At 38.5% G+C, this 27,811-nt stretch overlaps 1 protein-coding gene across 1 annotated transcript in view; it reads left to right on the plus strand.

Moving 5' to 3' along the window:
• WDFY2 (WD repeat and FYVE domain containing 2) overlaps positions 1–27,811 on the plus strand; it is a 150,835-nt gene that overhangs the window by 74,866 nt on the left and 48,158 nt on the right. Inside the window, exon 3 of the mRNA XM_008565829.1 lies at positions 6,829–6,902. Coding sequence (XP_008564051.1) covers positions 6,829–6,902 — 74 coding nt within the window. The remainder of the gene's footprint in view (positions 1–6,828; positions 6,903–27,811) is intronic.

The raw sequence follows: 27,811 nt of genomic DNA on the forward strand, positions 1-27,811 counted from the left end.
GCTGGTGTGCACATTACATGAACTGTTTTGTGGCTCTTTTTAAAATATATTTAATTGTAACATATTAATTGTACCTATTATGGGGTACAGAGTTATATTTCAATACATGTATATAAAAGAGTTATATTTCAATACATGTATACAATGTGTAGTGAGCAAATCAGGGTAGTTAGCAGATTCATCACAAAAATTTATCGTTTCTTTGTGAAGAGAATGCTCGCTCTTTTAGCCATTTGACAATATACAGTAAGTCATTTTTAATTATAGATGTCTAGCACTACTGTATACCAAAAGAACTTATTTTTTCTTTCTATCTAGCTGTAATTTTTTGTTGTGGCTCTTTTCAAAGTAATTGATGTCAAACGCAGCGCCCCTTTATGAGAAAGCACTAAGGGGAATGTTTTTCAGATATGGGGGACAGGAACCCTTTGCTTTCTCTAAGGCAGAACTTCCCGCCCTGTCTGCCACAGCCGATTGGTGTCGTCCAAGTGGATTCCAGGTCCCCTGTGAACTGATTCCCTTGGCTGGGCAGCGGGGCAGTGCAGGGGAAGGGGTTAGTGTCTTCCATTTACTCAAGTGTCTGTACAGCTGCCAATTTCTGTGATTCATGAGGCGAAAAGGTTGGGGGCAACAGCTCTGAGTACCTGGTACTTGGTACATGGAACTTACAAAGTTTCCCAACACATCTTTATTTTAATTTTCCTTCTATTCTTCTATATATTTTCCTTAGTCATGACTGTTTGCTTATTTCTATTGTTTGGTTTTATTGTATCTGCTTTTTAAGCCATTTCAAATGCTTTGGGAAATGAGGTGGGCATTGTATTAAATAAATTGTCTTAGTTAAGATAGAGAGAGAAGTGAAGTTTGAACATAGTCTATTGATTATATTAAATTAAGTCCCCAAGATGCATTGTTTCAAATTTGAGTATTCAAAATAGTGTGTAGGTTAGAACCTGTGCCTGGGTGGGAAATTGGAATTTGATTTTCATTTTTGCTACCAATTTGCTAAGTCACTTTGGGCAAGTCCTTTACGTTTTCTCTGCTTTGAAGCATAACAGAAACATAACAGTCTGTTTTCTTTGTTCTCAAATTTTCAAATATATTTTAGTAGTTAGATATATCAAGTAACTGTAAAATACTTTCAGGTTCTTGGTATTTAACAATATATACTATCATTGCTGATATTAACCCAGAGTTATTAGGAAAAATTGGCTAATATGTGATGTCATGGCTGGTTTCTTTTTCCCATGTGTTGGAACTGTAATCCTAAGGCAACAGATAACTTGAAATTGGGGATTTAGAAGATTAAGTTGATTGATATATTCATATGTTTTACATGTGGAATGGAAATGAGCTATTTTGTATGTAAATTGCAGATGTTAATTTTCCCATTAGTGAGGAGGACTTTGAATAATTAAAGACTGTGGAGGTGGTTTGTGTGCTTGTCCAATTTCTTCTGCTGGGTTCATTGCAGTTCTCGGTAAAAAGTTCATGTGGATAGATTAATGGTAGAAAGATATATAAAGTTATGAACTTGGCAGTTCTGTTTCTATAAGGTAGTGCTTGTTTTGGTGACTTTTAAATATGTATAACTCAATTGAGAGAATTTCTTGGCAGACTGGGAGAATATGTGTATAACTGGGAAATGTTCATCCTTTTGTCTTAATTTATACCTTATTTTAAATAATGCCTTGGTTCCTGGTTGTGAAGTATATTGCTACATTTGTTGGTTTCTTTTTGGTATAGACTGTATTATGGAGCCATGTGTAAAAAACAACTTACTGTTTTTACTACTTGTGTTTTTAAAAATAGCAATGTAATATGATCTTTTAATTCTGTATTTACTAAGAAGAAAATGTACCCAAGGAACTTTTGATTTTTAGTGAAAATGAAGGAAAACGTAGATTATTCAAACTAAAGATATCAAGTATTAATTAATCTGAGTGAGTACAGCATTTACTTAGCTTACTCTTGTTTGATTTCCATTTGACAGGGCATTTTAAAATTTACCATAGTTACGTCACTTTACTTTAACTTAGAACGTGCCTAAGAGAAAAAGTGACCATTTCTAATTCACTGTAACTTTGCTGATATTCAGTCTAGAGTAAAAGAAAACAAAATGGCTAATTTCAGCAGAGTGCATAAAATGTTTGACTTAAATGAAAAATGCTTTTTAGTGCTAGGTAATCGAAATCCTAAATATAGATATGCTTACTGAAATAAAGCATGGGTTGAGTACTGCAAATCTGATAAATATTATCCTATGACAAACAGGGCTGAATGAAATAGTGTTCATTAATTAAATTTTTGCTTTGTGGGAGGTGCATTGCTCATTGGAGGCTCTATTGAAGGCCCTCTTATCCTGGGATCCTGACATTTAACTTCACCATGATTCCTTTAAACTTTAAGTTTTATTCATGAAAGTACCATTGTTTATTTAGTTTTCAAGTTCCAACCAGAACATCTCATGAGAAAGATTAGTGTCTCCTGCCAAATAATGCCTTTAGGATTGTAAAGCAGTCAGTGTGATTGAAATCCATGGCTTGACCTTCAATGAAACTTGTGTTTATTTGAGCAAAGTTCAACCGGTCAGCAAAGGACAGAAAATAAATTAGTCATAAAATGAGAGAATTATAGGTGTAAGTAATAGAAATTAGGAAACTTTCCCCCATAGAGAAATATTTTGAGAATGCTTCCTCTCAACTAAAGTTTTTTTTAAGCAACGGCAATTTTTTTTATACCAATTGTGGGATAAAAGTATTAGAAATACAAGTAGCCACTTTCTCTCTAATCCATTTAATTATAGACTGTTGAGGTTGATGTTGGTCTCTTGAGTTGCTTTTGTCTAGGGCTCATATCTCTTGAGCTTTTCCCCCTTCTAATTATGTGGTTGTTAATATAATCACCCATACTGGAGCTTCTCTTTATTTTAGTTTTCTCTGAACTTTAAGCTGAATACTTGCCTTAAGTTACAAAAACTTCATTTTACCAAACACTCGTAGTATAAAAGTGTTTACTTGTAAAGGTGATACTTTGACAGGCTGTCAAGATCTGAAGTTCTGATGCTAATATAAAAGAATAAAAGGTCCCATTACCCATAGACCTGCACAAATTTCTTTTGTTTTATTTGTACCTTTCATTGCTTCCTAAAATTTTGCCAGTACATTTCTTTTGACTATCATCAGTCTGAGATAGAAAAGGTGGATGGGAAATCTTACTCAGATAGCATGGAAAGTGAGTTCTGTACTATTTTATCGAGAAACTGTGTCATTCCCCCGCCCCCCCACATTTTAATGAAAACATTGGGGAAAATGTAGGAAGCTAGAATATAACATCAACAAGACCAGTGGCTTGCCTTGAATTTCCATTGTTGGGTTAGTGTAGGAGCAGTCTCAGGCCAATTACATGTAGCATGGTGTATGTGAGAGGCGTTGGCATATGGGGGTCACCCTACAAAGCTTACTCTGTGTGGTTATCCTTTCTCATGGGGAAGCATTTAAAGGCAGGGGAATAAATGTATCTTCACATTTTGTATCATGCTGTATTGATTTCATGCAATTTGGATAGAGGAAGTCAATAGAGGGTAGCTGTACTAAACTTTTATAGTTCTTTTTTTTTTTTTTTTTTTTAAGATGGCCGGTAAGGGGATCTTAACCTTTGGCTTGGTGTTATCAGCACCACACTCTCCCGAGTGAGCCACGGGCCGGCCCCCTAAACTTTTATAGTTCTGATCAGCCACTTCACTCACCCTTTGAAGAAAGAAACTTCAAGTTGAGAGAATAGAACAGCCTTCCCAGCCAGTTCGTCTCTAACTTGCACATTCATACATAAGAGAGACCAATTATTTCTTTATTGCCTTATGAGTTATTAGTTTCACAGCATTTAAAGCAGTTCTTATTTGTGAAGCATCATGTTTTTGCAAACTAGTTACAAATAATGTGCTTAAATTACATTTTGCTTGTCTCCCCCCTTATTCTTCCTGCTGAAGGATTCCCTTTACCATTTGGCCATAATAACCTTTACTTTACTGTGTCTCATTATTCCTTCCCCAGACAGTTTTGCCACTTTGATATTTCTTTTGCATGGCTAGGAGCCCATTTTGTATAGGCCATAGTGCTAGTCTTCCAGAGTTGCTTTTTTGTTAATTTCTCATGCATTGAGGTTAGAAGGCTCTCTTTGTCAATCTGTCTACTCCTCGGACCCCTAGAAGGAAAGATGTTTGCTGTAACAACAAGTCTGGGCATCAGTATTCTTTTGAGTCCACTCCCTGCCTCCTCAGCCTTGCCAGGGACTATGGGTAACCAACCCAAGGCCTGTTCCTATGAGAGTGTCACAGTTGGGAGATGGTTTGAGGAGTATCCTAAGGCTCACTTATCAAAAGTCTTTCCCCAGACAGACATGCACGCACATGCTCGTGCACACACACACAGGTTTGCCTGGTGTTTTTCCATAATGCCTCTTTGAAGGGGGGGTTGTTCCTCTGGGGGAAGCTGGGAGCTAATGCTCTCTAGCTCTGGCACTCACCTGTCTAGAACATCTTGGGTTCAGGCATCTGGGTTCCAGAACAGCAGGATTTCTAAGAAAATATCTTTTTTTGCTCTTTTATAGGAAAGGTCTTTTGCTTTTAAATTCTGGTGGTAGTTTCTTACTATACATAAAGCGATTTGAACTGAGGAGGTGAGATTGATTCTTACAAGTTTCCGTATACGGTTGGGATCACAAGCCATAAAATTCTTGATGGCAATAATACCTTTTATATCATTGTATCACATGCATAGAAAGTAATAAACATTCTAAATTTTTTGTTGAAAGAATAATGAGAAATATAACAAATGAGGGAAAAACAAGAAATAAATAGCAGTGTAATATGCAGTGTTGATGAAAGTCTTTTAAATCACATTCAGAGATCAGTGGGTTTTCTAACTATAGCATAACCAGATATGAACTTTGGAGAAAATCACATAGAAAATACCTCTAGATCAGGCAGGCAGCTAAATGATAAAGGTGTTGGCCAGTATGTAGCCCCTTGGGGCCACAATCAAGTTTTGCTTCATATGCTCCTGCCTACATCTTAATAAATCATTAGACATTTAATATCAATTTTAATAGGAACAGCCAAATAATAAGATTAAAGACAGTGTTATAAAAATAATCTCATCACTTGAACACAAGAACTATGCTTAGTTTTCCATGTATACTTTTATGTGTGTGTGTGCTTTACATAATAGAATTTACATAATCAGAATTTTTTCCTTTTGATTTTTTTCAACTAACATGACAATTTTCCATGAAATCATTAGATTTTAATTCTGCACAAATGTCATGGAATTAGGAGACTTGGCATCTTAGCATTTGTGTAGAAACTGTGCCAACATAATTTATAGGCCAAGGGGCAAGTAAAACTGATTTTCTTAGGGCATTGCATTAAGTGTCATTTGATTGCTTTTTTTCATCAGTGTATTTTTGGGAATCTAGTTTCATTTTGTGGCTAAATAGAAAGAAGATAGTCTGCTGTACTGGTGGAAGTTTGGGAGAAAATTCTTTTTTATGTTTCTGTTTTCTGAATATATCATGCTTTGAAAATTAGAAAAAAAGTAAACTTTATGCAGTTTAGGTCTTTTTGTTTTATTTTGTTCTGTTCTATTTAGGGCCCTTGTATATGAAAAAAATGTTATTAAGTGATGTGTTTATGAACTGGCTCTGTCAGTAGAACTTGAAGTTCTTTTATAGTTTAAAGATAATCTAAGTTGGGTGTTTGAAAATGAGACTGTGTGTTTGAATTATCTTTTTAAATCTTCTCCAGCTTTTTCCCCCCGTGTGACTGACCTTGGGTAAGACTTCTAATCATAACTGTGAAAAGTAGGGATAAAAATATTTGATGTTGATTACGATTATGATAATAAGTAGTTTATGATCTACAGGGCTACTCTGAAGGGAGACGTTTAAAAATTGTGATGGACTCTTTAGAGCAGCTATTTTATTACAGTGTAAACTGTCAAAAGGCTCCCATTCTTAGGAACAAGTGTAGATAGAGAAGAAGGCAGAGGCTTGGAAGCTGCTGTTTAGTAAGTTCTCATTAACCACACGTGGCTTCTGAGCATATTTAATTTACATAGGCTCAGGTGTACTCAGGCAGTCAGTCTTGTGGAACAGGGAGTCCCAGTCCAGGACTGGGTATGCTGACTCACCTGGTCTTTTTCCTACAGTGTTTAGCCCTATGTTCAGTTGGTTCTCTTTTAGATTGAAACACATCCTCATTTGTTTTCAATCAGCAGCCTCTCGTATACCCTCCGAATGCCAGGAGTAAAAGACTCCTGGTAGGTCACATGCCCCAAATCAATTCTGAATCAAAAAATAGATTTCTGTACTAGCGTGTGTATGTATGTGTATGTGTGTGGGTGAAGAGGGCGGGGAGATAATGAGATCTTTCTTTTGTTTCCCTAATTTAAAAAGGATAAGTTATTTCTATTCAAGATGGGGTCTGAGTGGAAGAGACAGAGTGGTGACAGAAAGATTACACAGCACAAAGTATTGTTCATCTAGTCAAGCAAACTTTCGACTCAATACTGACAGAACAAGCTGAGACAAAGCCCCTTGGATTTTGCCCAGTTTGAGAATATCTTGTTATATTCATTAAAAGGATAACTGAAAAACTAGGAGTTGGTTGTAAAATTACTGTTTTTCTTTTTTGGTGAGTGGGAGTTAAATTAACTATTTTGCAGGAAATAGTGGGGAAAAAATAGCGCTACACTTTTACCTAGTTAGGCACTCCTGAATCGATGAGAGTCATCGTTTTGTTAATTTCATCAACATGTTCATTTTTTTCAGCTCCATGTTCATGCATGTCTTTTAATCCGGAAACAAGAAGACTGTCCATAGGTCTAGACAATGGTACAATCTCAGTAAGTACATTAAATAAGATTTCCAGTTGAAATACTTCCCTTCCTGTGGACTATGTATATATACTATGTATTGTGATGAGAACTTTTTATTAGTTGTTTTTTTTCCCCCAAGTTAACAGAATCATTTTCTTGCTAAGTAAAGTGGAAACTGCAGTGCAGCAAATTATGGTGAGGTGAGAGGTTCTGTGTAGGCAGAGCTGTCATCAGTCTCACTTAAATGCCAACCAGGTTCTATCTGACCTGCCACGTACACAGGGGCTAGGATAGGGGCATCCAAGACCAGCAAGTGAACTGCCGGGATCTGCAGTAGTGAGAGCAAGCTGTCATACTAGTGGCTTTGATCAGGTGGTTAATTATGCTGTCCTCAGCCTTGCCACACAAGTAGCAGAGCACGGGGAAGTGCTTTCTCTTACATCTGCATGTCTGATCTTGTCTTTGATATTCCGTGTTTTCTTCTTTCGCCTCTTCTTTCTCCTGCTTGTTGTCATCTCAGCTCCCTCTAGCATGAGAATAGAATTCTGTAAATTTGTATGAATTTGTAAAAAAAAAAAAAAAAAGCACAGAATATAGATTTAGACTCTAGGGTAGATCCAGATAAATATTAGACTCTTTGATTCCAGATCTGCAGGGAACTGAAGTGATTAGAGATGAGAATTTCAGGTTTTATTTTCCTACTTAATCTTTTTTCATATATGTACATTTAGTTTCAACTAGTTTATTAACTGATAATAAGACTGATCTGGTAAATTCTTCATCTAGTGTTTTTTTTAGTCCTGGGCAAGTGTAAATTATCTAGTGTTTTTTTTAGTCCTGGGCAAGAGAAGCCCTGCTTTGGGACCTGTGAATTAGAAGGCCCTCCTCTGGCCACAGTTTCCCACGTAGTGAAATATCTAGATGTCAAGGGGATGTGACCAGCCTCAACCTTCACTCCCTCCCTCCCACCCCTCCCCAAGCCCTCACTCCCTTCCACTCCATCCTCTGCATACTGAAACTCTGGAATTTCCTGCCCCCAAACAGCTCAGAGCCTGCCTCAAGGGTCAACATGGGCCTTTTCTCTGGGTCTGTCCTTAGGGGGATAAAACCAGTGATTATTCCCTTAGACCTGAGGATGGCTAAGGGCTAACAGTTCAGGTGGGTAAGATGTCCACACAGGACTGGGAAACAGGAGGAGAAGGGTGTGAGCTGGCCCTGGCATGTCACCACACTGTGGTATGGAACTTGGAGGAGTCTAAGAATTCTAAATTTGAACCTGTACCTCCACGTAGTTGAAGGTATATTTGTCAAGACTGAAGGATAAAACCATGTTTTATTTACTACTTGAACTTATTACTTTTAAAAATTAAGACATGGAATATGGGCCTCCATTTGTAGTCTTGCTACGGCCCCTACAATTGTTAGAGGTGGGCCAGAAATTTCTATTTGATCTTTAACCAAAACATTTGTTCAGTGGCCTTCATGGAAATATTACCAATATTGTTAAATGTAAATCAGCCTATTGGCAAATACTTACAGAATTTCTGTAATAGCCAATGCATTTGGTAGGAATGTAAATTCTGTTTCTTAGGAGAACAAAAGTTTATGATACCGTTCTTTGTTTACTTTAAGGAGAGCCATTTTATTTTATTTTTACTGAAATGTAATTGATTATACATATTTGTGGGGTACAGAGTTTACTGTTGATACTTGTGTACAATATGTGATGATCAAACCAGGATAATTAGTATATTCATTATGAAACATAATCATTCTTTGTGTCCATTAGCCAATTTCTTGCTAACCACCCCCCTTCTTTCCCACATCTAGTAACCACAGAAGGAGAGCCATTTTAGAAAGGAAGGGTACGTGTGGGATAAATTTATTTTTAAAAGATAAAGGGAGATAACTGGGTTGTTTAATGAGCTGAAGTGTTCATTACAAAGGAAATCCGAAAAGATGAACTGAGATCCATATATTGCCCAACAGTTCATAGAACAGTTTGCATAACACTCGCTGTCCATGAAAACACTTGTGTTTATATATGGGTAATATATGGGTGGCTCTTTGCGCTTTTCAAATCAGTGTGGGTGTTGGTAAATTTGGCTTTGATGGCAAGAAAGGTGAGCAAAGTACCTTATGGAGAGTTCCAGCTATTTGTCACATGTAAGGGGAGAAACCACTGTCACCATTGTTCCTTTAGTAAATGAAACTGCCAGAGAACCAGAGCATCTATCAGGGGCCAGGACCCCATCGCTTCTCTAGTTATGTCAGTACAGTGGCAGGATATCAAACCTTATCTTATTCCGATCTTTTGAAAAAGATTGAGGACTTTGGCTTATACGAAATCATTTCCTTAACAGAACCCCTTTATGCTGTTGAAGAAAATAAATGGTGCGCGCTTCCTATTCTCATCTGAAGAAGAGCTACTTAGGGAAAAATATGTTGAGAGAACAGCATGTTTAAGGTTCAGGATTCTAATTGGTTGCTACAGTAACAGGTTCTTTACTGAAAATACATGGCATCTCAGCTGTTTAATAGTTTACTTTCTGGACCTGAGAAATCCTACTCAGAGACTATACATTCTCTGTTTCCTGAAATTAGCAAACCAATTTTAAGAAGAAATACTGATTAACTTATTTTAAAACAAAGAAAGGATGAAATTAGAAATTAAATTCTTATTTCGTTTTATTTTACTAAATAAAAAGAACACACTGTGAAAGATTTAAGAGACTTGTTAAACTTACGTTACTGAGCAGTGAATTAGATGAGGTAGAGATATCAGACACAGATCATTCTTTCAAAAATTTGGCCACAAAGGGAAGGAGAAATAGAGGGTGAGCACTGGAACAAGATCCGATAGGAGACAAGCAGCAAGAGGGTCCACAATAATTAATAGAACTTAGCTGTGGGGAAGAATGAGGACGCTTTTGAGACAGAAGGGAAAGAGAGACAGGGATGTCATTATGTTTTGAGATGTAGGTGAGTTTTTCCCATGAAGTAGCAGGTGAGATCACTTACTGAGAGAAGCTAAAGATGGGGTGAGAGTGTAGTTTCATACCTATACCTTTTGCTCTTTCTGATCTTACAGCCCAGAATTCCCTTCTGACATTTTGGTCAGCAAAGTTTTAATTATCTTTCAAGGCCTCATTCAAACTTTCAAATGTTATTGTTCCTTTTTTTTTTTTTTTTTTTTTTTTGGCGATGGTTCCTGAGCCCTACCTACTGAGATTAATCACACATAGTACTCAATAGGTTAGCTATATTATATTGCTTATTTAACTTTTGTTTTGTAAAATGTTAGATCGGTTTCTTCTATTAAAGTGTTGGGTGTTGAGGACTTGGCCAGTTTTTTACTCAGCTCTTTTCCCAGCAGATCTTCATGTGGTTCCTTGTACAAACTAGGAACTCAATGAATAACTTGTTAAATAAGTTTATTGACTAAAGTACAAACACTATTATTATTTAATAATAGCTGGTTTTAATAAGCACCTGCTTAAATTCTGTTTCATCTGTACAATTCTATTACTATATAAAGTGTTTTTTTCAAAATGGAATTACCTTTTATAGGGGAAAAAGTTATGTCAATAGTTAATTTGTCTTGAGTTTTCAGAAATGTCTTCTGTTTTAACACTGAAAGAAATCGGTCAGAGTGTGCTCACTGCTATTCATGCTGAAGTAAAACTTTAAAATTTTCAATTGTTATGTGTCATCTATTTTAGCCAAGCAACAAATATTTAAATATCAACTGTTTGCAAAAGATTATGCTCATTTCTAACACAGTATGTGGCTCCTGGTCTCAAATAGTTTATAATTCAGTTAGGGAGACCATGAAAAATGAAGTTATATAATAAGTAACACACAGTAAACAAATAACAGTGAAAGTAGCAGTACCCCAATGAGGGTGATGGTGGAAAGACAGTGAGGTCAGGAGAGAGTGGGAGAGACTAGTCTGGGACAGTTCCATGGAGACTGGAGGTGAGCTGGATTTAGAAGATGGGCTAGGATCTGATTAGCTTAAGATAGGAAGCTAAGGTATTTCAGGCAAAATTAATTGCACAGTGAAGAAATGGAAGAAACAAAGTGCAGGAGATGTTTGGAGAGAAACCAACCAAATTGGAGAGGATTAATTGAGGTACTGTGAAAGCCTTGACTCAAAATTAATAGTAAAGGAATTGAGTCCCTAACATGGAAGATTCCCCTATCCCTACCCTAGATTTTTTTTTAATTGAAAAGTATTTTTATTTTTACTTATTTATTTTATTGAAACATAGTTGATTATATATATCTGTGGGGTACAGCATTGAATTACCCCATATTTTCTATTGTACTAAAGAGGGATAATTGACTGGTGAGGAAATGTCAACACAGAAATAAAGAATTTCCATTAAACTAATTTTTACCAACCCTGCTGAATAATGGCTATAGGATAGTTAAAGAGATGAAATATTTTCTTCACTAAAACTGTTAGGGAGCCAATTTTTTAATTATCTTACCAAGATAAATGCATAGTCGCTGAAGATTTTTTTGAACAAGACTCCAAATGATACAATCTCTGTTCTCTGAAGATTAATCTCATATATGTATTATGGGAAATTTGATTGAGATGACAGAAAGGATTGATCTATATAAGGATTGGCATTCAGAGTAGTGATTATTATATAAAAATAAATGACATTGACCATGTATGGATTTATTGTTGTTGCTTTGGTAGTTCTTGTGATTATTATACTCTTATAGTATATATTACTATTAGTTCACATGGGTTACCCAAGGGAAAGAAAAAGGCATTAGAACTAAACACTTATTGGACATCTACCAGGCACTCTGTGTTACATTCCAGCTTCACAGTAATCCTGTGATGTAGGAAGTATTACCCACATGTCTCAGATAAGGAAACTGAGACCTGGAGAGTTTTCTGTCTCCAGCTTACTTAGCAAGGAAGCAGCTCAGCTGGCACGGGACCTCTGTCTGTGTGCCTGAAGCCAAGGCAATCTCCACAGTTTATGGGTCTGTCCCCTTCCTAGACTGGGAACTGCCTGAGGGCAGAAACCAGATCTGCTTCAGTTTTGTGTCCTGACGGAGTACCTGGGCCACTGCAGATGCTTTGTGAAATGTCAGTGGAATGAAGGAAAGAAGGCATTTCAACTCATTTCATCAGGATGTGGAAAACAAAGTTGGGCATTAGGCCGGCAAAGTAAATATGCTCTCAACAGTTTAGCACAATATAAGCAGATCCTGTGTTCAAATGACCAGTTTGGGCATACAGAAGAATTTGACATCTGTACCCTACTTCTTGAAATTTATACACAGAGGTACATTAAGCAAGTAAATAAGAAGCCTAAGTAGAAATATAATATGTTCCTTATAATTTGTGGGACCCTAAAATATGCTACTAATAAGTCTTTCATTGCTTCTTTTTTACCTAGGACTGGAAATTTGATGAACTTTTGGGATCGCTGAAGGAATATGCCTTCTCACATCATTTATCATTATTTGCAGATTCATATTTTGCAAATTAAATTAACTTCTAAGGAGCATCATTCCATCTCTTCCAGCAGGGGTATTCTTTAGAGGAAGTGTTCTGCAACTGTGTCACATGATGGAATTCACGATGGTATATGTCTTGGCAGAATTTCGCAGATTGGGAATTTATTAAAGCTAATGGAAAGTACTCAGGCAGAGAGTTCTTGCTGTAACAGGGAAGCAAAAAGTGCCCCCTCTCCAGAAGCTTCAAGGGAGAGGAAAGTAATTTCTGTTAAGAGAGCATATAACTTTTTCAAATAAAAAGGAGACATTACCTCTTTGAAAATATAATATTTAGCATCCTCTCGTAGGAAATCTGAGCATCAGTGGAGCTGTTTTTATCATCTGAAACCGTGATCTTGAGTGCCAAGTGTTTTATTATATTTAGAAGATCCCAGATATTACAGTATTTGTAACAGTCTTTATATATTTCTATGAGAGCAAGATGAGTCATTACCAGTGCAGCATATCAATACCTGGTATATTAGTTTCCTAGGTCTGCTGTAACAAAGTGCCACAGACTGGGTGGCTTAAAACTACGGAATTTTCTCTCACCATTCTGGAGGCCAGAAGTCTGAAATCAAGTTGTTAGGAGTGCCATGCTCCTTCTGAAGGCTGTGGGGGAGGATCCTTCCTTGCTTTTCGCTACATTCTAGTAATTGCTGTCAATCCTTGGCATTCCTTGGCCCCTAGATGTGTCACTCCAATCCCTGCCCGCATCTTCCCATCTCCTTCCTTTCTGTGTCTCTACGTCTTCATGTGCCCTTCTTATGAGGACACCAGTCATTGGATTTAGGGCTCCTTCTAATCCATTATGACCTTGTCTTAACTAATTATGTCTTCAAAGATCCTACTTTTAAATAAGGTCACAGTCTGAGGTTTTAGGTGGACACGAATTTTCTGAGGACACTATTCAACCAGTATTCCTGATAATATTGTATCTATAGTGTTTCTCTAACATTGTTCTAACATTTGGAAACTTTGTGAATGTAAGGTATGATGCCTTCAGGAAGAAGTATCCAAAGATATTGAAAGAGGAGGACTCAAAATCCTCTTGGGGGTGATCAGAATATATTAGACTTGAAAGGGAACTCAATTTTTCTGCCTCTGATGCCACCCTTGTCTAGATGAAGTGCTATGTTGTGGGTAGGTTACATGTCAAGATACTGGTAGCAGAACTGGGACTTCCTTGACCCCTGGACAGATTTTCTTAGTATTATACCAGGCTGATTTCTTCATATAACTAGGACAACCCAACTGCAAGGCATTGCCCTAGGGTGTTCACTAATGAATTGGGAGCATATGGTGGGAGCTCATGTTATTCTGTGTATCTAGCCATTGTTAAAGGCTGGGGGGTGGGGGGATGATTTGAGCATTTAATCTAACAAGGTGTTTTGGTTGAGTTGTTTCTTACTGTGGGTTATAATGAGCCTATGGGGACTGAACCCAAATGGTGAGGTCACGTTCTACATTGATGACAAGTAGCTTATGAAAAAAGCATTTCAGCTATACTCAAGCAAGTTGAGTGTACAGTCAGTCCACTACTGCTGGAGAAGAGTCTTTTGAAAACCTTCACCTTCATCAGCTTAGAAAGAGCAGTGCTACAGCAGACTCCCATACAATCAGTCATCATGATGCATTCCAAGTTTTGTACTTAGAGAAGACTTGATGTTGGTTCTGGAATTTCCCTGCTTTCCAGGATTTTTAATGTGATACCATTTATGAATAATATCTCAATCATGAAAGCAACAGAGGGTAAACTTGAAGAAAGTTATAGGAAGTTCCATGTTCAGAGAAATGTGGGCCTGGAATCTATAGGACCTCCTTCTTTTAAACTGTTACATGACTCCACTATTATTTATACTAGCTTGTGATTATCTCATTATACCATGGTTTCTACCATGAAAGACAACCATTTCAGCATTCTGAGTCACTGGACTTTCTAATGTAAGGAGTTTATTTTATAGACTGTTATGTAGACACTTTCTTCTGAGCTTGTGCTAATAAATTACAATAAACTTAGATATAGATATATAAATACTTCAGATGTTGGAGCTGTGCTTAGCAGAAAAATAGTCCTGGGGTGCTGCCATTCTAGTCGATTACTATTCATTCATACAATGTAATTCACCAAAGGTGGTTTTGTCAAAGAAAACACTTGCTGTTATTGTGGGAGTTACTGTGCTTTCAGCATTTGTGTGGATCACAAACCTTTTTGGAACATCTGAAGGACAAATCTGTGTCCCCTAATTATGTCATTACACATGTAGCTCTGTCATCTTTTGCTCAGTACTGGTGTCAGTAAACGTAGTCAAGCAGTAATGAATGCAGATGCCAAGAGCATTCTTTGACCTGAGATAATTTTTTGGCACCTCCATTGCAATTGTGAATTTTTGAAAGCCTTCCTGAAGGCCTTCTTGATCCAACTTTTAGGCCGATTCTGTAGCATGAAAACCTGCAGGAGCACTCAGATTGCCCTTTATTTTAAGTTTGTGCTGATGAGATCTAGCAGAGTGAGTGGTGGATTTAAATCACTTTTATGCTACCTACTGGAGTTATGTTTCACATCCACGCAGCACATGTATGCTTCAGAGTGGCCATGGCTGGGAATTGATGAGTGTGTTGTGTTCCAAGTTACCTTCTTAGGAGCCTTATACCTTAATAATCTCTCTTCCCTCAGGATCCTTCCCATTGGATTTTTAACACACTCAAGTTTCTTTGTATTAAAAGCAAGAACAAAAACATCACAGTTTTGGGGCCGGCCCGTGGCTCACTCGGGAGAGTGCGGTGCTGATTGCGGTGCTGATAACACCAAGGCCACGGGTTCGGATCCCATATAGGGATGGCCGGTTTGCTCACTGGCTGAGTGTGGTGCTGACAACACCAAGTCAAGGGTTAAGATCCCCTTACCGGTCATCTTTAAAAAAAAAAAAAAAATGTTATTTCTAACCACATGGTTTATGCTTGGATTTAATACACAATTTACTTGAAAGAAAAAAAAATGATTATTGAACCCCTACCATGTGTAAGCACTGTTCTAGGTGCTGGAGATAAAGCAATGAACAAAACAGACCCAGATATCTCTGCCTTCATGGAGCAGATTCTTTCTTAGCACAGAACCTGGCACATGGGACTAAAAACAATTCAGAGGTTGCAAGCCAGCCAGCGAGCAAGTACAGTTTTCACTCTGGCCTCATCTGATGTTCTTTCTTCTCATAATCAAACTTCTCAAGAGTCCTCTGTAGTCACTTTCTACATTTCCACACTCCCCACTCTGCTCAAATCACTGCAGTCTGGCTTCCGGTCCCATCAGTCTACCACAGCAGCTCTGACAGTGGTCACAGAAGACCACAATGTGGATTTATCCAACTGACGTTTTAAAATCCTCATTATGTTTGGCCTCCCTGTGGCATTTAGCGCTATTCGCTGTTTCTTCCTGAAGTAGTATCTTTTTGTGCATCCATGACATAACACTGTCCTGGTTTTCTTCTTCTTCTCTGGCTGTTTCCATCACAGGATGTCCTCTAGCCAGCTCTGGTTCAGTATTGGAGTTTCGAACATTTGCTCCTAGCCCCTTGCTTTTCTCTCTGAGCAGTCTCATCCATGCCATGGCTTCATTTGCTGCTCGTATAACAATGCCTCTGAACTTTCTATCTCTATCCAGACCTTTTCTCTAAGGTTCCAGCTTCCTTCTTAATATTTCCTATTGAATGTCTCAAAGGAAACTCAAACCACGTTCAAAATCAGACTCATGTTCCTCCCTGTGTTCCTGGAATTTCTCAGTGTTCCCAATTTAGTGTCTGGAACCACTGTCTGTTCTGTTGCACGAGCCAAGAGTCTTTGGAGTCATCTTCACTCTTCCTCCCTCAACTATGTCCAATTCATCATTTATTGATTTTTGCCTCCTAAACACCTCTCAGTTTCCATCTACCCCTTCTTCGTATTCATCATCACCACCACCACCGCCGTTACCCTGCCCCATCATCTCTTCCTCGGACTCCTCAGTTACCCCCTTCACTGGTCGTCTCATATCCATTCTGCTGCTTCCAGTCTGTTTTCCATATTGGAATCAGAAGAATCTTTTCCAAATACAAATTTTATCATGTCATATCCCCTGGCAAAACCCATCCAGTGGCTTCCCCTTGCTCTTAGGACACAGACCAAAATTCGTCACATGGCCTGTGTCACCTGCCAGGACTAGCTTTGCCCACCTCTGCAGCCCATTTTGTACAGTGCCTTTCCTCGGCGTTGCAGCCCCAGCAACCCAATCTCCGTCCCTTGTGCTCACTGTGTTCCCCCTTTTCACAGGGCTTTGGTGTTGCTATTCCCTCTGCATGGAAAGTGCTTCCTTCTGCTCTTTGCCTATTTAACTCTCATCCTTCAGATCTCAATTTATTTCTCATTTCCTTGGGGAAGCCGTCCCTGGTCTTCCAACAGTTCATGCCCCTGGATTATAAGTGTTCCTAGCACTGAGTGCCCCTCCTACGTAGCAGTTGTCATAGTGCCATTTTACAGTCATTGGTGTAATGATTAGATCAATGCATACATTCAGCATAAGCTCCACAGGCAGGGACTGTCTCCTTGACTCTCTGTTATATCCATAGTACCCAGTACAATGCCCATGAATTTCAAGTGTTCCGTTAATATTTATAGACTGAATTAATGAGTGAGTGGATGAATGGGTATACTTTTGGCCTTTTGTGGGTTCTCCATCTGTGGATTCAACTAATGGCAGATTGAAAATACTTAAAAAAAAAAAAAAGGATTGTTATGTCTGTACTGCACATGTGTAGACTTTTTCTTCTTGTCATTATTTCCTGAACAATACAGCATAACAGCTGTTTACATAGCATGTACATTGTAATTGTATTAGGTATTATATGTAATCTAGAGATGATTTAAAGTACATAGGAGGATTATGTAGATTATGTGCAAATGCAGGGACTTGAGCATCCAAGGATTTTGGTATCTGGGGGAGGTTCTGGAACCAATCCCCCACAGATTCTGAGGGACAACTGTAGTCTGAAGAGTTGACAATATATAGGAGTTAAGTGTACAGGCTCTGGAATCAGACTGCCTGAGTCAAATCACAGTTCTACCCGCTCTAATTGTGTCACACTGGGCAAGTTGCTTTATTTTCTGTGTCTCAGTTTTCTTATCTGTAAAATGGGTATAATAATTGTATCCACTTCATAGGGTAGTTGTCAGGATTATCTCATGTAATACATGTAAAGCTCTTAGAACAGTGCCTGTACATATCATATGCTCCATAAATCTTAGTTCCTGTCAACATCATTGTCAGCAGCAGCAGCAGCAGCAGTATCCAGGAAACCTTGGTTAAAATCTATGTTATGTGGATTTAGTAGATGGATTTTATACAAACTAGAGCTGGACCATGGTTCTCTTGTCACTGTCATTTACATTGCAAGATTCAGAGCCCAGATGGGCTGATTTGGCATTTCCATGCTAATCATTTGAAGACATTTCTCTCAAGAGTACCTTGACAATAGCAGAGTCATGAATCATAGCCCCCAAAGAGCCATCTAACATTTATTCTTTTGCTATAAAACTTGAGAGCTCAGAAGAGCCAAAATGTGAGAAGCAGGCAGTTATTCTTTGATAGCCCCTATGGTTGCTGAATTGCCATCACCTGGTGCTGTTCCACCTACTCTCTGATCTGAGGCAATTTTGGTAAAAGGATGCCGCTTGCTGGTTAGAAGCTTATGTTAGCTGAGAGGGCAGTGGTATTAGGTATGCCCTGGTTCCCGAAGTTCAGTGCTAGGCTTGTGAGCCTTTTGTTTGACTGCAGTTGGATGCGATGGTGACCCAGGACAGTGGTAACCAGAATAGTTTTTCTTTACAGGTGCATGCCCCTCCTGTTTATTTACTTCTCCTCCTGCACTGCACCGTGAACATGGGCTCCACACCGCACTCATCCGCAGCTTCACCTTGTTGCAGATGGGGAAATAATTCTCCTCTCAGTTGCTGGTGAATGTTTTACATTTTTATAAACACATGCTCATTTAGTGTAGGAAGAAAATGATCAAAATTAGACCCTAAGTTCATTGGAGCAAATTATACATTTGCACAAAGACTGCTAACGATATTGGCACAAAGAACACATAGCTTTTTCATCAGCAGCAATCACACAGATTCAACTGCTTTTCTGGACTGGAGAAAAGTCAAAACATTAGGGCAGGTTCTTCAGCCCAGAGCTTTCCTGTCATGAATAGGAAGGAAAAGGAGCCAGAAGGGGCCTTCCACTGGATTGAGTGATGTCATGGTTGGGTATTTGGTGTGGTTTTTAAAATTTTGTAAACCCTGAGTTCTCTCCAGATTTTCCTACTGGTTCTTTCTTCTCTTGCAAAACCTTAGGTGTGATGCTCCCCAAGGTTCCACCCTCTTGCTGTGTACTCTTCCCTGGTGATCTGCTCCTGCGACTTAGTTATCTCACACCTACAGGTCCCAGGACAATGGCCCATCCTGTTCTTCTGAGCTGCCTCACACTGCAGCTGCCGACTTGGCATCCACACTTGAGAGTCTCCCAGACACCTCTGATTGAACATATCTTAAATAGAAATCTCTTTTCTCCAAAATAGGCTCTTTCTCCTCTGTTCCTTCAGTAACTGGCATCACTGAATAGCCACAACCAGAAATACGATACACGTTTTCCCTCAGACCTCACCGTAATCAGTGCTCAAGGCCTACTGCCTTACTTCCTAACTGTTTCCAGACTCTGTCCCTTTTTGTCCCTTCCCACTAGTACTTTTTAAATTTCTGTTCCTTGCAGCTTTTGCTTGGACTGTTGCAGGAAGCCCCAGATTGGTCCTACTTTCTCAGGTTTCCTCCAGCTATTCTACCATCACATAACCAGAATCCTAGCGTAATTATGCCGCTCCACTGTGTATAGACTCCTAACAATTCCAGAAGGGTAATGTTCAAAGCCCTTAATTCCTTCCCACTTTGTTAGCTTCATCTAAACTCTCCTACCAAATATCAAACTTACTGTTTGGTTCATCTATCTGTGCCCATGTTTATGGAGCCCCCTTTACCAAAAATAGATATTATTCCTCAGTGACCTCCTGCTTTCCTCAGGACCTCTCAGGAACTCCTCTTCTACCTTTAAGGACTAGCGTAAACCCTCAAACCTGTCTTATCTTACTCCAGGGCAGGGTTAAAAGGCTCTTTCTTAAGTCTTCTCATAGCCTTAGTTTAAATTTCTACTTCAGTATTTATGGGATAATTATTAGTTTACATGTATATTTCATTTATATCATTGTATGTTAAATAAAATAATACACATATGGTCTCTAAAAGTGTCTGGTAAATAGGAGGGATTTAGTATTAGTTTCCTTGTTTTCTTTACCTCAAGTGGCCTGAGCAGCTTGAAGGCAGGAAGCATATTATATGCACTGGCATTTCTAATACCCAGTAGAGAGCCTTGCACAAATTGATATAAACTTGGCTTCTAGAAAGGTCTGCCTCTGCATTCCAGCTCTACCATCTTTTAGTTGGATAATCATGGACAAGTTGGTTAAGTTTGCATAAGCCTCAATTGTTGATTGGGGATAATAATATATGCCTAGTGGGATTGTTGTGTGGATTACATGAGGTGACCTATATAAAGGTCTTGACACTCAGTAAGTCCTCAGTAAACGGTAATTATCATTTTTATAGCAGAAATTCTATTCATTTCAGTAACAGATGAATTTTAATTTACTTTTTGATAAGGTTAATAATTTTATCTGAAATTAAATAGTACTGTTTTTTACACAATTATTTGCCTCCTCAAGATTGAAGACAATTTTTAAAACTCATCATTCCTAAACTAGTTTCTCTTTTATGAGCACCATTTTTGGCTAAAAGACTGGGTTTTACATGTAATGTTGGCTTTCGGTTTTTGTTCATTAGTTGTTATATGGATATTTGGTTGTTTGAATAATGTTCAAGACTGAAAATTTGTGGATTGAAATCCAGAAAAAAAGATAATTATAACACGTTAGTATGGAGACCATGGTTAGAAACAGCTTGGAAAAGCAACACGTTATTGTGTTTTCTGTTGACCCAGGAAGTCAAACATTGGTTAGTCCTGAGATTTAAGTTAAAAATATATATTGTTCTGTTTTCCCACGTTGATTAAGAAAAGTAATAGCTTAGCATTTAGGCTCTCTTCCTTTTTTCTTTTATTATTTGAATGTTAGCTAATTGTACATATTTTCATTCAAATCTTCTGTGGTTAGCATTGAACACCCAAATGAGAAATCTAGGTCCTACTTCCAAGCCTACTATTAATGAGCAAATTGTTTAATCATTCCCTGATGGTTTGTCTAAATGAAAATACAAACTAATAAATGTCACACTTAATTACTGCAGTCATCACTGAAAAAATTTTATACTTCATGTTTGTATAACATGTTACTATTTTCAGACATTTCAAAAGTATATTAATAGAGAACTACTATATGTAAATTAATATAGTACTTACAATAGCATTTTTATTCAATTCTTTTAATAAATATATATTGAGCAGCTGCTATGTGCCTGGAAGTGTTCTGGGTGCTTGAGATACATCAATGAACAAAATATTACCCCCGCCCCAATCTATGAAACATAATATGTTGTAAGGTCTAAAGGTGATAGGTGCTCTGCGGAAAAATAGAATAGAGTAAGGGGGATTCGGAATGTGAGGGTGGGGTAGAGGAATGGATTGCAGTTTTTAAAAGATGGACAGATTAGGCCTCATTGAGAAGGTGTCATTTGAGCAGAAGACTTGAAGTTTGGGGGACTGAGGTCATGCTGATATCTGAGGAAGAGGTACAGACAATGCAGATGCCCTGAGGCAGGAGTGTTTATAATAGTGGTACAATTAAAATCTTGACTTGATTTACCCAAAAAAAAAAAAGTCAAGGAATGATTATTCCTTTATTTATAAAGCTTTATTAATTAACTCTCCTACATTATGCATTAGGAAAAATGCTGGACATATAGGAGACACATGCATTAGGAAAACGAAAACTTCATTCCTTTCAACTTAAAATTTACTACAAGGACAGATAAAATAATCTGATCATAGATAGCTCTAGTTTAATGCAGATTGTGATCAATAGCAAAGAAGAGCTACAGAGTCTCTTGAAATTCACAGAAGGAAATTGTATGTCTGGTGTGATTATATGAAAGTAGACCATTCAGCCTTGCCTAGAAGGATAGGTTTGTTAAGTGATGGAGACTGGGGAAAGGGAGAGACTGCATATAGTAAAGGCTAGGGAGCAGGACCTGCAGGTCACTGGCAAGGATGAGTGTAGTATAGTTGGAAATGCATTGGGAGGGCATTGGTTCAAGAAGGAAGGAAGGATCTGATGACTCAATGTATAGGAGAAATTGAATGGGGAGAAAGGGTAGTTAGCAAAGATAACTCCCGGGCCGAGCTTGTGTTCAGCCCAGTGCACATCAGTGGCTGCTGTCCACAGCCAGCACCTGTTCTGATTGGTCTGTGTCCATAGCATACTAGTTGGTCCTGCTTCCAGGTGTCAGACTTGAGCAACAGGGATCATGATGGCAAAATTAGTGGTGTGTGGTGCTTTGTGCTTATCTTTCTTTTGTGTTTGTTGTAATGTATTGTTATCCAGATTCTCCGAAGAATATGGTGACTTCAGAATTTGCACTGTAGGGCCGGCCCGGTGGCGCACTGGATAAGTGCGCCGCTTGGGAAGCGCGGCGGCGCTCCCGCCCGAGGGTTCGGATCCCACATCCAGACCGGTTCCCGCTCACTGGCTGAGCGAGGCGCGGGAGCGGCGCCGAGGGTTGCGATCCCGTTGCCGGTCCCCGGTCCGGTACGGGGGCGACACTGAGGGTTGCGATCCCGTTGCCGGTCCCCGGTCCGGTACGGGGGCGACACTGAGGGTTGCGATCCCGTTGCCGGTCCCCGGTCCGGTACGGGGGCGACACTGAGGGTTGCGATCCGTTGCCGGACACGGAAAAAGACAAAAAGACAAAAAGACAAAAAAAAAAAAAAAAGAATTTGCACTGTAATTTTTTCCTTTGCTCATGGAAATTCAGTGAGACATTATCATGGGTTTCCGTATTATTTTGAGGCGGCTTCTTGAGGTTTGTGTGAGTCAAAAGATCAGTGGATAAAAAACATCAAGAGACAGACCCAGGTTTTAAGTCTGGGCTGTGCAACCAACCAAGTAAGCCTGTGACCTTGGGATAAGTTCCTTAGTATCTCTGGACTTCGGTTTCTCTAAGGAATGAATGGTTGTGCTAGGTAATCTCTAAGAACCCCTTACAAACTCAAAAATTCCAGGAAATTTAAAACTTAAAAAGATCCAAACTTTTTTTACCAGCTGCTTTCATAAATAGGAACAGTAGTCGCCAGCCTTAACTGTTAGGCTCAATATTATGAAATCAGCTATAAGCAATTTTCAATTTTAGCAGGCAGCTTTTTTTGTTCAGAATAATTTTCTTAAAAGTTTTGAGTTATTTTTTTCTGTTTAAAAAATGAGTATCAGCAGCTAGACTTTACGTAAACTGATCTCTCATGTCATTTGCTGTTAATTTTACAGCAGAATTTTTATTGTATATAAATGTTATTTAAAATATACTATCTCCTTCACTGTCTGTGAATGGTAATGGGTGTGTAGAATATTGATCTGGCTTTCTTTGTGTAATACATCAATGTCCTGCCTTCAGATTTTGGCCTTGAGCATGATATTCCCCATTTATTGAACAGCTTCCAAGAGCATTTGTCCTTAAAATTCTGAAATTTGCCAGAGGCAGTCTTGGACGTGGTTGCATCCAAACTTGTGTGTCTTTTCTCTTTTACTTTCTCCCCTCCATCCTCTTGGGAGATGTGTCATTGAAAAGCCAACTACATCTGCTTACTTACAGTCAGTGTTGGGGGACTGGGGATAGAAAAGCACAAAAATGTGTTATCATTGATGAGAAAGGATGGTGACAGGTAAACTGTTAAATACCCAGGTAAAATAGAGGAGGAACACCCAGGCAATTAAGCAGTTTATGTTCAGAGACCTTGAAATTGCTGTTTTGTGTATTTTGTGTGTATGTAAACCTGGACTTGAACAAGAATTTATAGAAAGAATTTGTAAACCTGAATTTGTTTTCTTTGTAGGTGATATTTTAAATCTGGAGAGGCAAGCATCTGCTGTTGTTACACAAACCTGTTATCTTATTTCCCCTTGTTTCCAATGCTTCCATGCATCATGGCATAATGTCAGTCTTCTTAGAAATGTAGGGGTTTCTTACAAAGCTTGGAACCGAGGCTGAGGGTTTGCAGCTAAAGCATTCCTTTCCCCCACTTCCTAAACTACATATCGTCAGAAAAGATTAAAGTCATTAGGCATTCTACAGGAGGGGAAAAGGCACCTACCTTCTCAATTCCTGGGTGAGAGAATGTCCCGTTGTTTGGTAACCTGCGAGAAGCCTCTTTTCATAGTTACAAACAAACGAGAATAATTCTTTGAAATCTGCAGGCAAACTGGCAGAATCTGAAAGGAAGATTAAGCAAAGCCCAGAGTCAGGTCAGTCACTGAAACCAGTAGTTCACAAACTGATCCGGGAGGAGAAAGCTATTTTTATAATAATTCTTAGATGTTTGCCTTTCTCACTCTCATTTTCTTTTATTTTTTATTTTTTATTTTTTTGGTCCTTTTTGAGACCGGCCGCATCACTCTCATTTTCTAACATATGTGCAGGTAGATTGCAAAAGCAGAATGAGGACCCAACTGTCTTTTATTAAGCTGGGCATTAATGATAAAATGAAGAAAAAGTACCATTCTTTTCACTAAATTTTTTGTTTTGTAAAAAGTTATTTTTCACAGATTATTATTTATATCAACATATTATAAATATACTATTGTTATTTTAATGAATTAATATTTTAAAATTTTCTGTTTTATTTTCTACTATGATAAATATTAATACAACCCAAAATTAAAAACGTCTTCAGAGCTCTTAATTTTTAAGAGTAAAGGGAGTCTGATACCCAAAAGTTTGAGAACTGCCGATTTAAACAAAAAGACAGCTAAGAGGTACAGGTTCCAGGCCATTGGTTATTAAAGCGTAGAGACAACCATAAGCAAGAGGCATGAGAATCTTAGAGGGTCTTTCTTAGTGTCATTCTTATGGAATTTGAGGTTTGTTTGTGGTTTTTTAGAGTAGTTTTGGGTTCACAGCAAAATCGAGAAGGTACAGAGAGTTCTCACATACCTCCTGCCCCACATATGCACTGCCGCCACCCCCCATCAGCATCCCCCTACAGAGTGGTACATTTGTTACAACTGATTACATTAGGGTTTACATTAGGGTTCTCTATTGGTGTTGTCATTCCGTGGGTTTGGACAAATGCGTAGTGACATGTATCTACCATTATAGTATCAAATAGAGTAGTCTTACTACCCTAAAAATCCTCTGTGTTCCGTGATGTCCACTTGAAAGCTCCAGTTATGAGAGAACAGAAGCTGAGCTGTCAGTAGACACCAGTTGATTGAGAAAGGATAATAGATTATTGCACCAACAGGAAAAAGCAGAGATACCATAAGAGAGGCCCTGAGCCAAAGAGAGAGAGAGAGGCTAGTGCAGCTTCACTGGCCAGTGGCTTTCCTGTCATAGCCTCTTCCTCTCTGCAATAAATCCCCTCTTCTTTATGGCTTGAGATCCTTGTAACTAAAAAAGCCCAAGTAAAAGCTATAATAACACAAGTATGCAGATTATAACTACCAGTACAGTTCGTATAATTAAGACTTAAATTTGATTCTGAACTTCCTGGTAGCCAAGGCAAAAAGGAGACTGCTAGTCTTGAAATAATTTAATAAAACAGAAGGCAGTTTTAATGGTAATGATACTTTTCTAATAGTGAATTTAAGTCAGTCACCCTCTTATATATGGAAGTTCCTCAAAAAATTCAAAATAGAATTACCACATGATCCAGTAATCCCACTTCTGAGTATGTATCCAAAAGAACTGAAAGCAGGATTGAAGAGATATTTGCACACTCATGTTCATGGTGGCATTATGCACAATAACCAAGAGGTGGAAACAACCCAAGTGTCCCTCAACAGATGAATGGACAAGGAAAATGTGGTATTACATGCATACAATGGAATATTATGCAGCCTTTGAAAAGAAGGAAATCCTGTCACGTGCTATAACATGGATGAACATCAGTGACATTATACTAAGTGAAATAAGCCAGTCACAAAAGGACAGATACTGTCTGATGGCATTCATATAAAGTATGTAAAGTAGTCAAAATCATAGAAACAAAAAGAGCAGATGGGTGGTTGCCATGGACTGAGGGAGAGGGAAGGAGGAATTAATGTTTAATGAATATAAAGTTTATTTTGCAAACTGGAAGTTCTGGAGATTGGTTGCACAATAATGTGAATATTTAACACTACTAAACTGTACTCTTAAAAATAGTTAAGATGGTAAATGTTATGTGTTTTTTATCACAGTAAAAAAAAATCCACCCACCCTCACTTCAGTTAATAATTGGGACACCAGTATATTTGACAATATTCTGGATATTTCTACAACAGATGCAGAAATGAATTTTATGTAAAAATGTAGAATGAGAAGTTTACTAATATCAGGCCTCCCAACTACACTTTGCCTTTAGACCAACTTCTCTTTTATGGAGGCAAATGTGGAAAGAGGACACGTTTGTCCTCTGTACTTATGAAACTCTTGATGTGTATGTCTCCTCTCTTCAGTAATGGCTTTGCATAGGCACACACGTAAGATTACCTCAAAGCTCTGTGCTTTTATGTGACACTTTTGCTGCATAAAGATGACATCATTTCTTCCTTCATTCTTTGTCACGTTTGGGCAGAGTTAAGAGTTTCTGTTTATTTTTTTGAATGACTTCGCTGGTTGGTTTGAGATGCATTTTTCTGGGAGGAGAGAAAAACCTGTATAGAGAATGTAACTATAACTCAGTTTTCTTTATAAAAGTTATACATATCAAGCACTAAATCAGTTTATGTCTCTGACAGGCAGCAAATATGACCATGAATCAGTAGCTCATAGTCTAATTTTAGGTTATATTTCTATCCCTAAAGTAGTGCTATGTTTTAAGAACTAAGGGACCATTGGCAAACTTACAAATAAAGCAAAAAAACTAAAAATTGGATATTTTAGATCTGTAAGTTACCATGATTCTATTATTGGAATTCTTGAGGATCTCTTTCATTGAACCTTACTTAATATGTGAGCAAATGGGCAGTTCTTAGAAGAGAGTAGTATTCCTCTATGGGTAAAGCCAGAGTGGAGACTCAGGGTGACCTTGGGAACAGCAAAGGAACCAAGGTCATTGCTTTCTAATAAATTATCATTGATTAAAAGTTCTTATATTTTGCTGTAATTGAACGTTACTTTAAGAAAGAGAGAGACAGAAACAGAGAGAAACCGAGAGAGGGAGAGAAACTGACCAGTAAATGTACTTGGCCCAGAGTGAGGGCTGCTGCCTTGACATGAATATGAACTTGAGATATCATTATGGGGGTGCAGTTCTTTAATTTTGTCCTGCATGTCTTAGACTATTCCTGCTGCTGTAACAGAATACCACAGACTGGGTAATTTTATAAACAATGGAAATTTATTTCCCACAGTTCTGGAGGCTGGGAAGTCCAAGGTCAAGGTGATGGCAGGTTCGGTGTCTGGTGAGGGCCCAGTCTCTGTTTCCAAGATGACACCTTGAAGGCTGCCTCCTTCAGAGAGGACGAACACTATGTCCTCACATGGCAAAAGGGATGGAAGGGGCAAAGGGGCAGAGGCTTTTTCATACCTCTTTTATAAAGGCCCGAATCCCATGCATGAGGGCTTTGTCCTCATGACTTAATCATCTCCTAAAGGCTCCACCTCTTAAAACTATCACACTAGCAATTAAGTTTCAACACATGAATTTTGGGAGGGACACAGATATTTAAACCATAGCACTGTGCCTAGGCCTTACTGTGCCCCTGCCAGGCCCAGTTCCCTGGATGGAGCCAGAAGCCACAGCACAGCACGGTGGAACCTAGTCTTCTTTTCCATTACGTCCTGCCTCTCACAGTAGGATCCAGGACATCGCTAAGAACTTGTGATGTGTAGGAGCCTAAGGATAAGCAGAAAACAAAACTATACCTTTCATTTGAGTAAAAACACAAAGTACTGCCTGTTGACCTCTTAGACTGACAAAAAGCTGAGCAACAACTTGACTCAGATAAGGTGACCTCTTTTACCAAACAAAAACATGGTATCTACTTGACAGGTGTATTTTTATAAACCAATAGAAAATAATGACTGTTGGGCCGGCCCGGTGGTGCACTGCTACAGTGCGCCGCTTGGGAGCGCGGTGGCGCTCCCGCCGAGGGTTCGGATCCCACATACAGACCGGTTCCCGCTCACTGGCT

Source organism: Galeopterus variegatus, unplaced genomic scaffold (genome assembly GCF_000696425.1).
Source record: "Galeopterus variegatus unplaced genomic scaffold, G_variegatus-3.0.2 Scaffold208, whole genome shotgun sequence".
NCBI classification, from domain to species: Eukaryota; Metazoa; Chordata; class Mammalia; order Dermoptera; family Cynocephalidae; genus Galeopterus; species Galeopterus variegatus.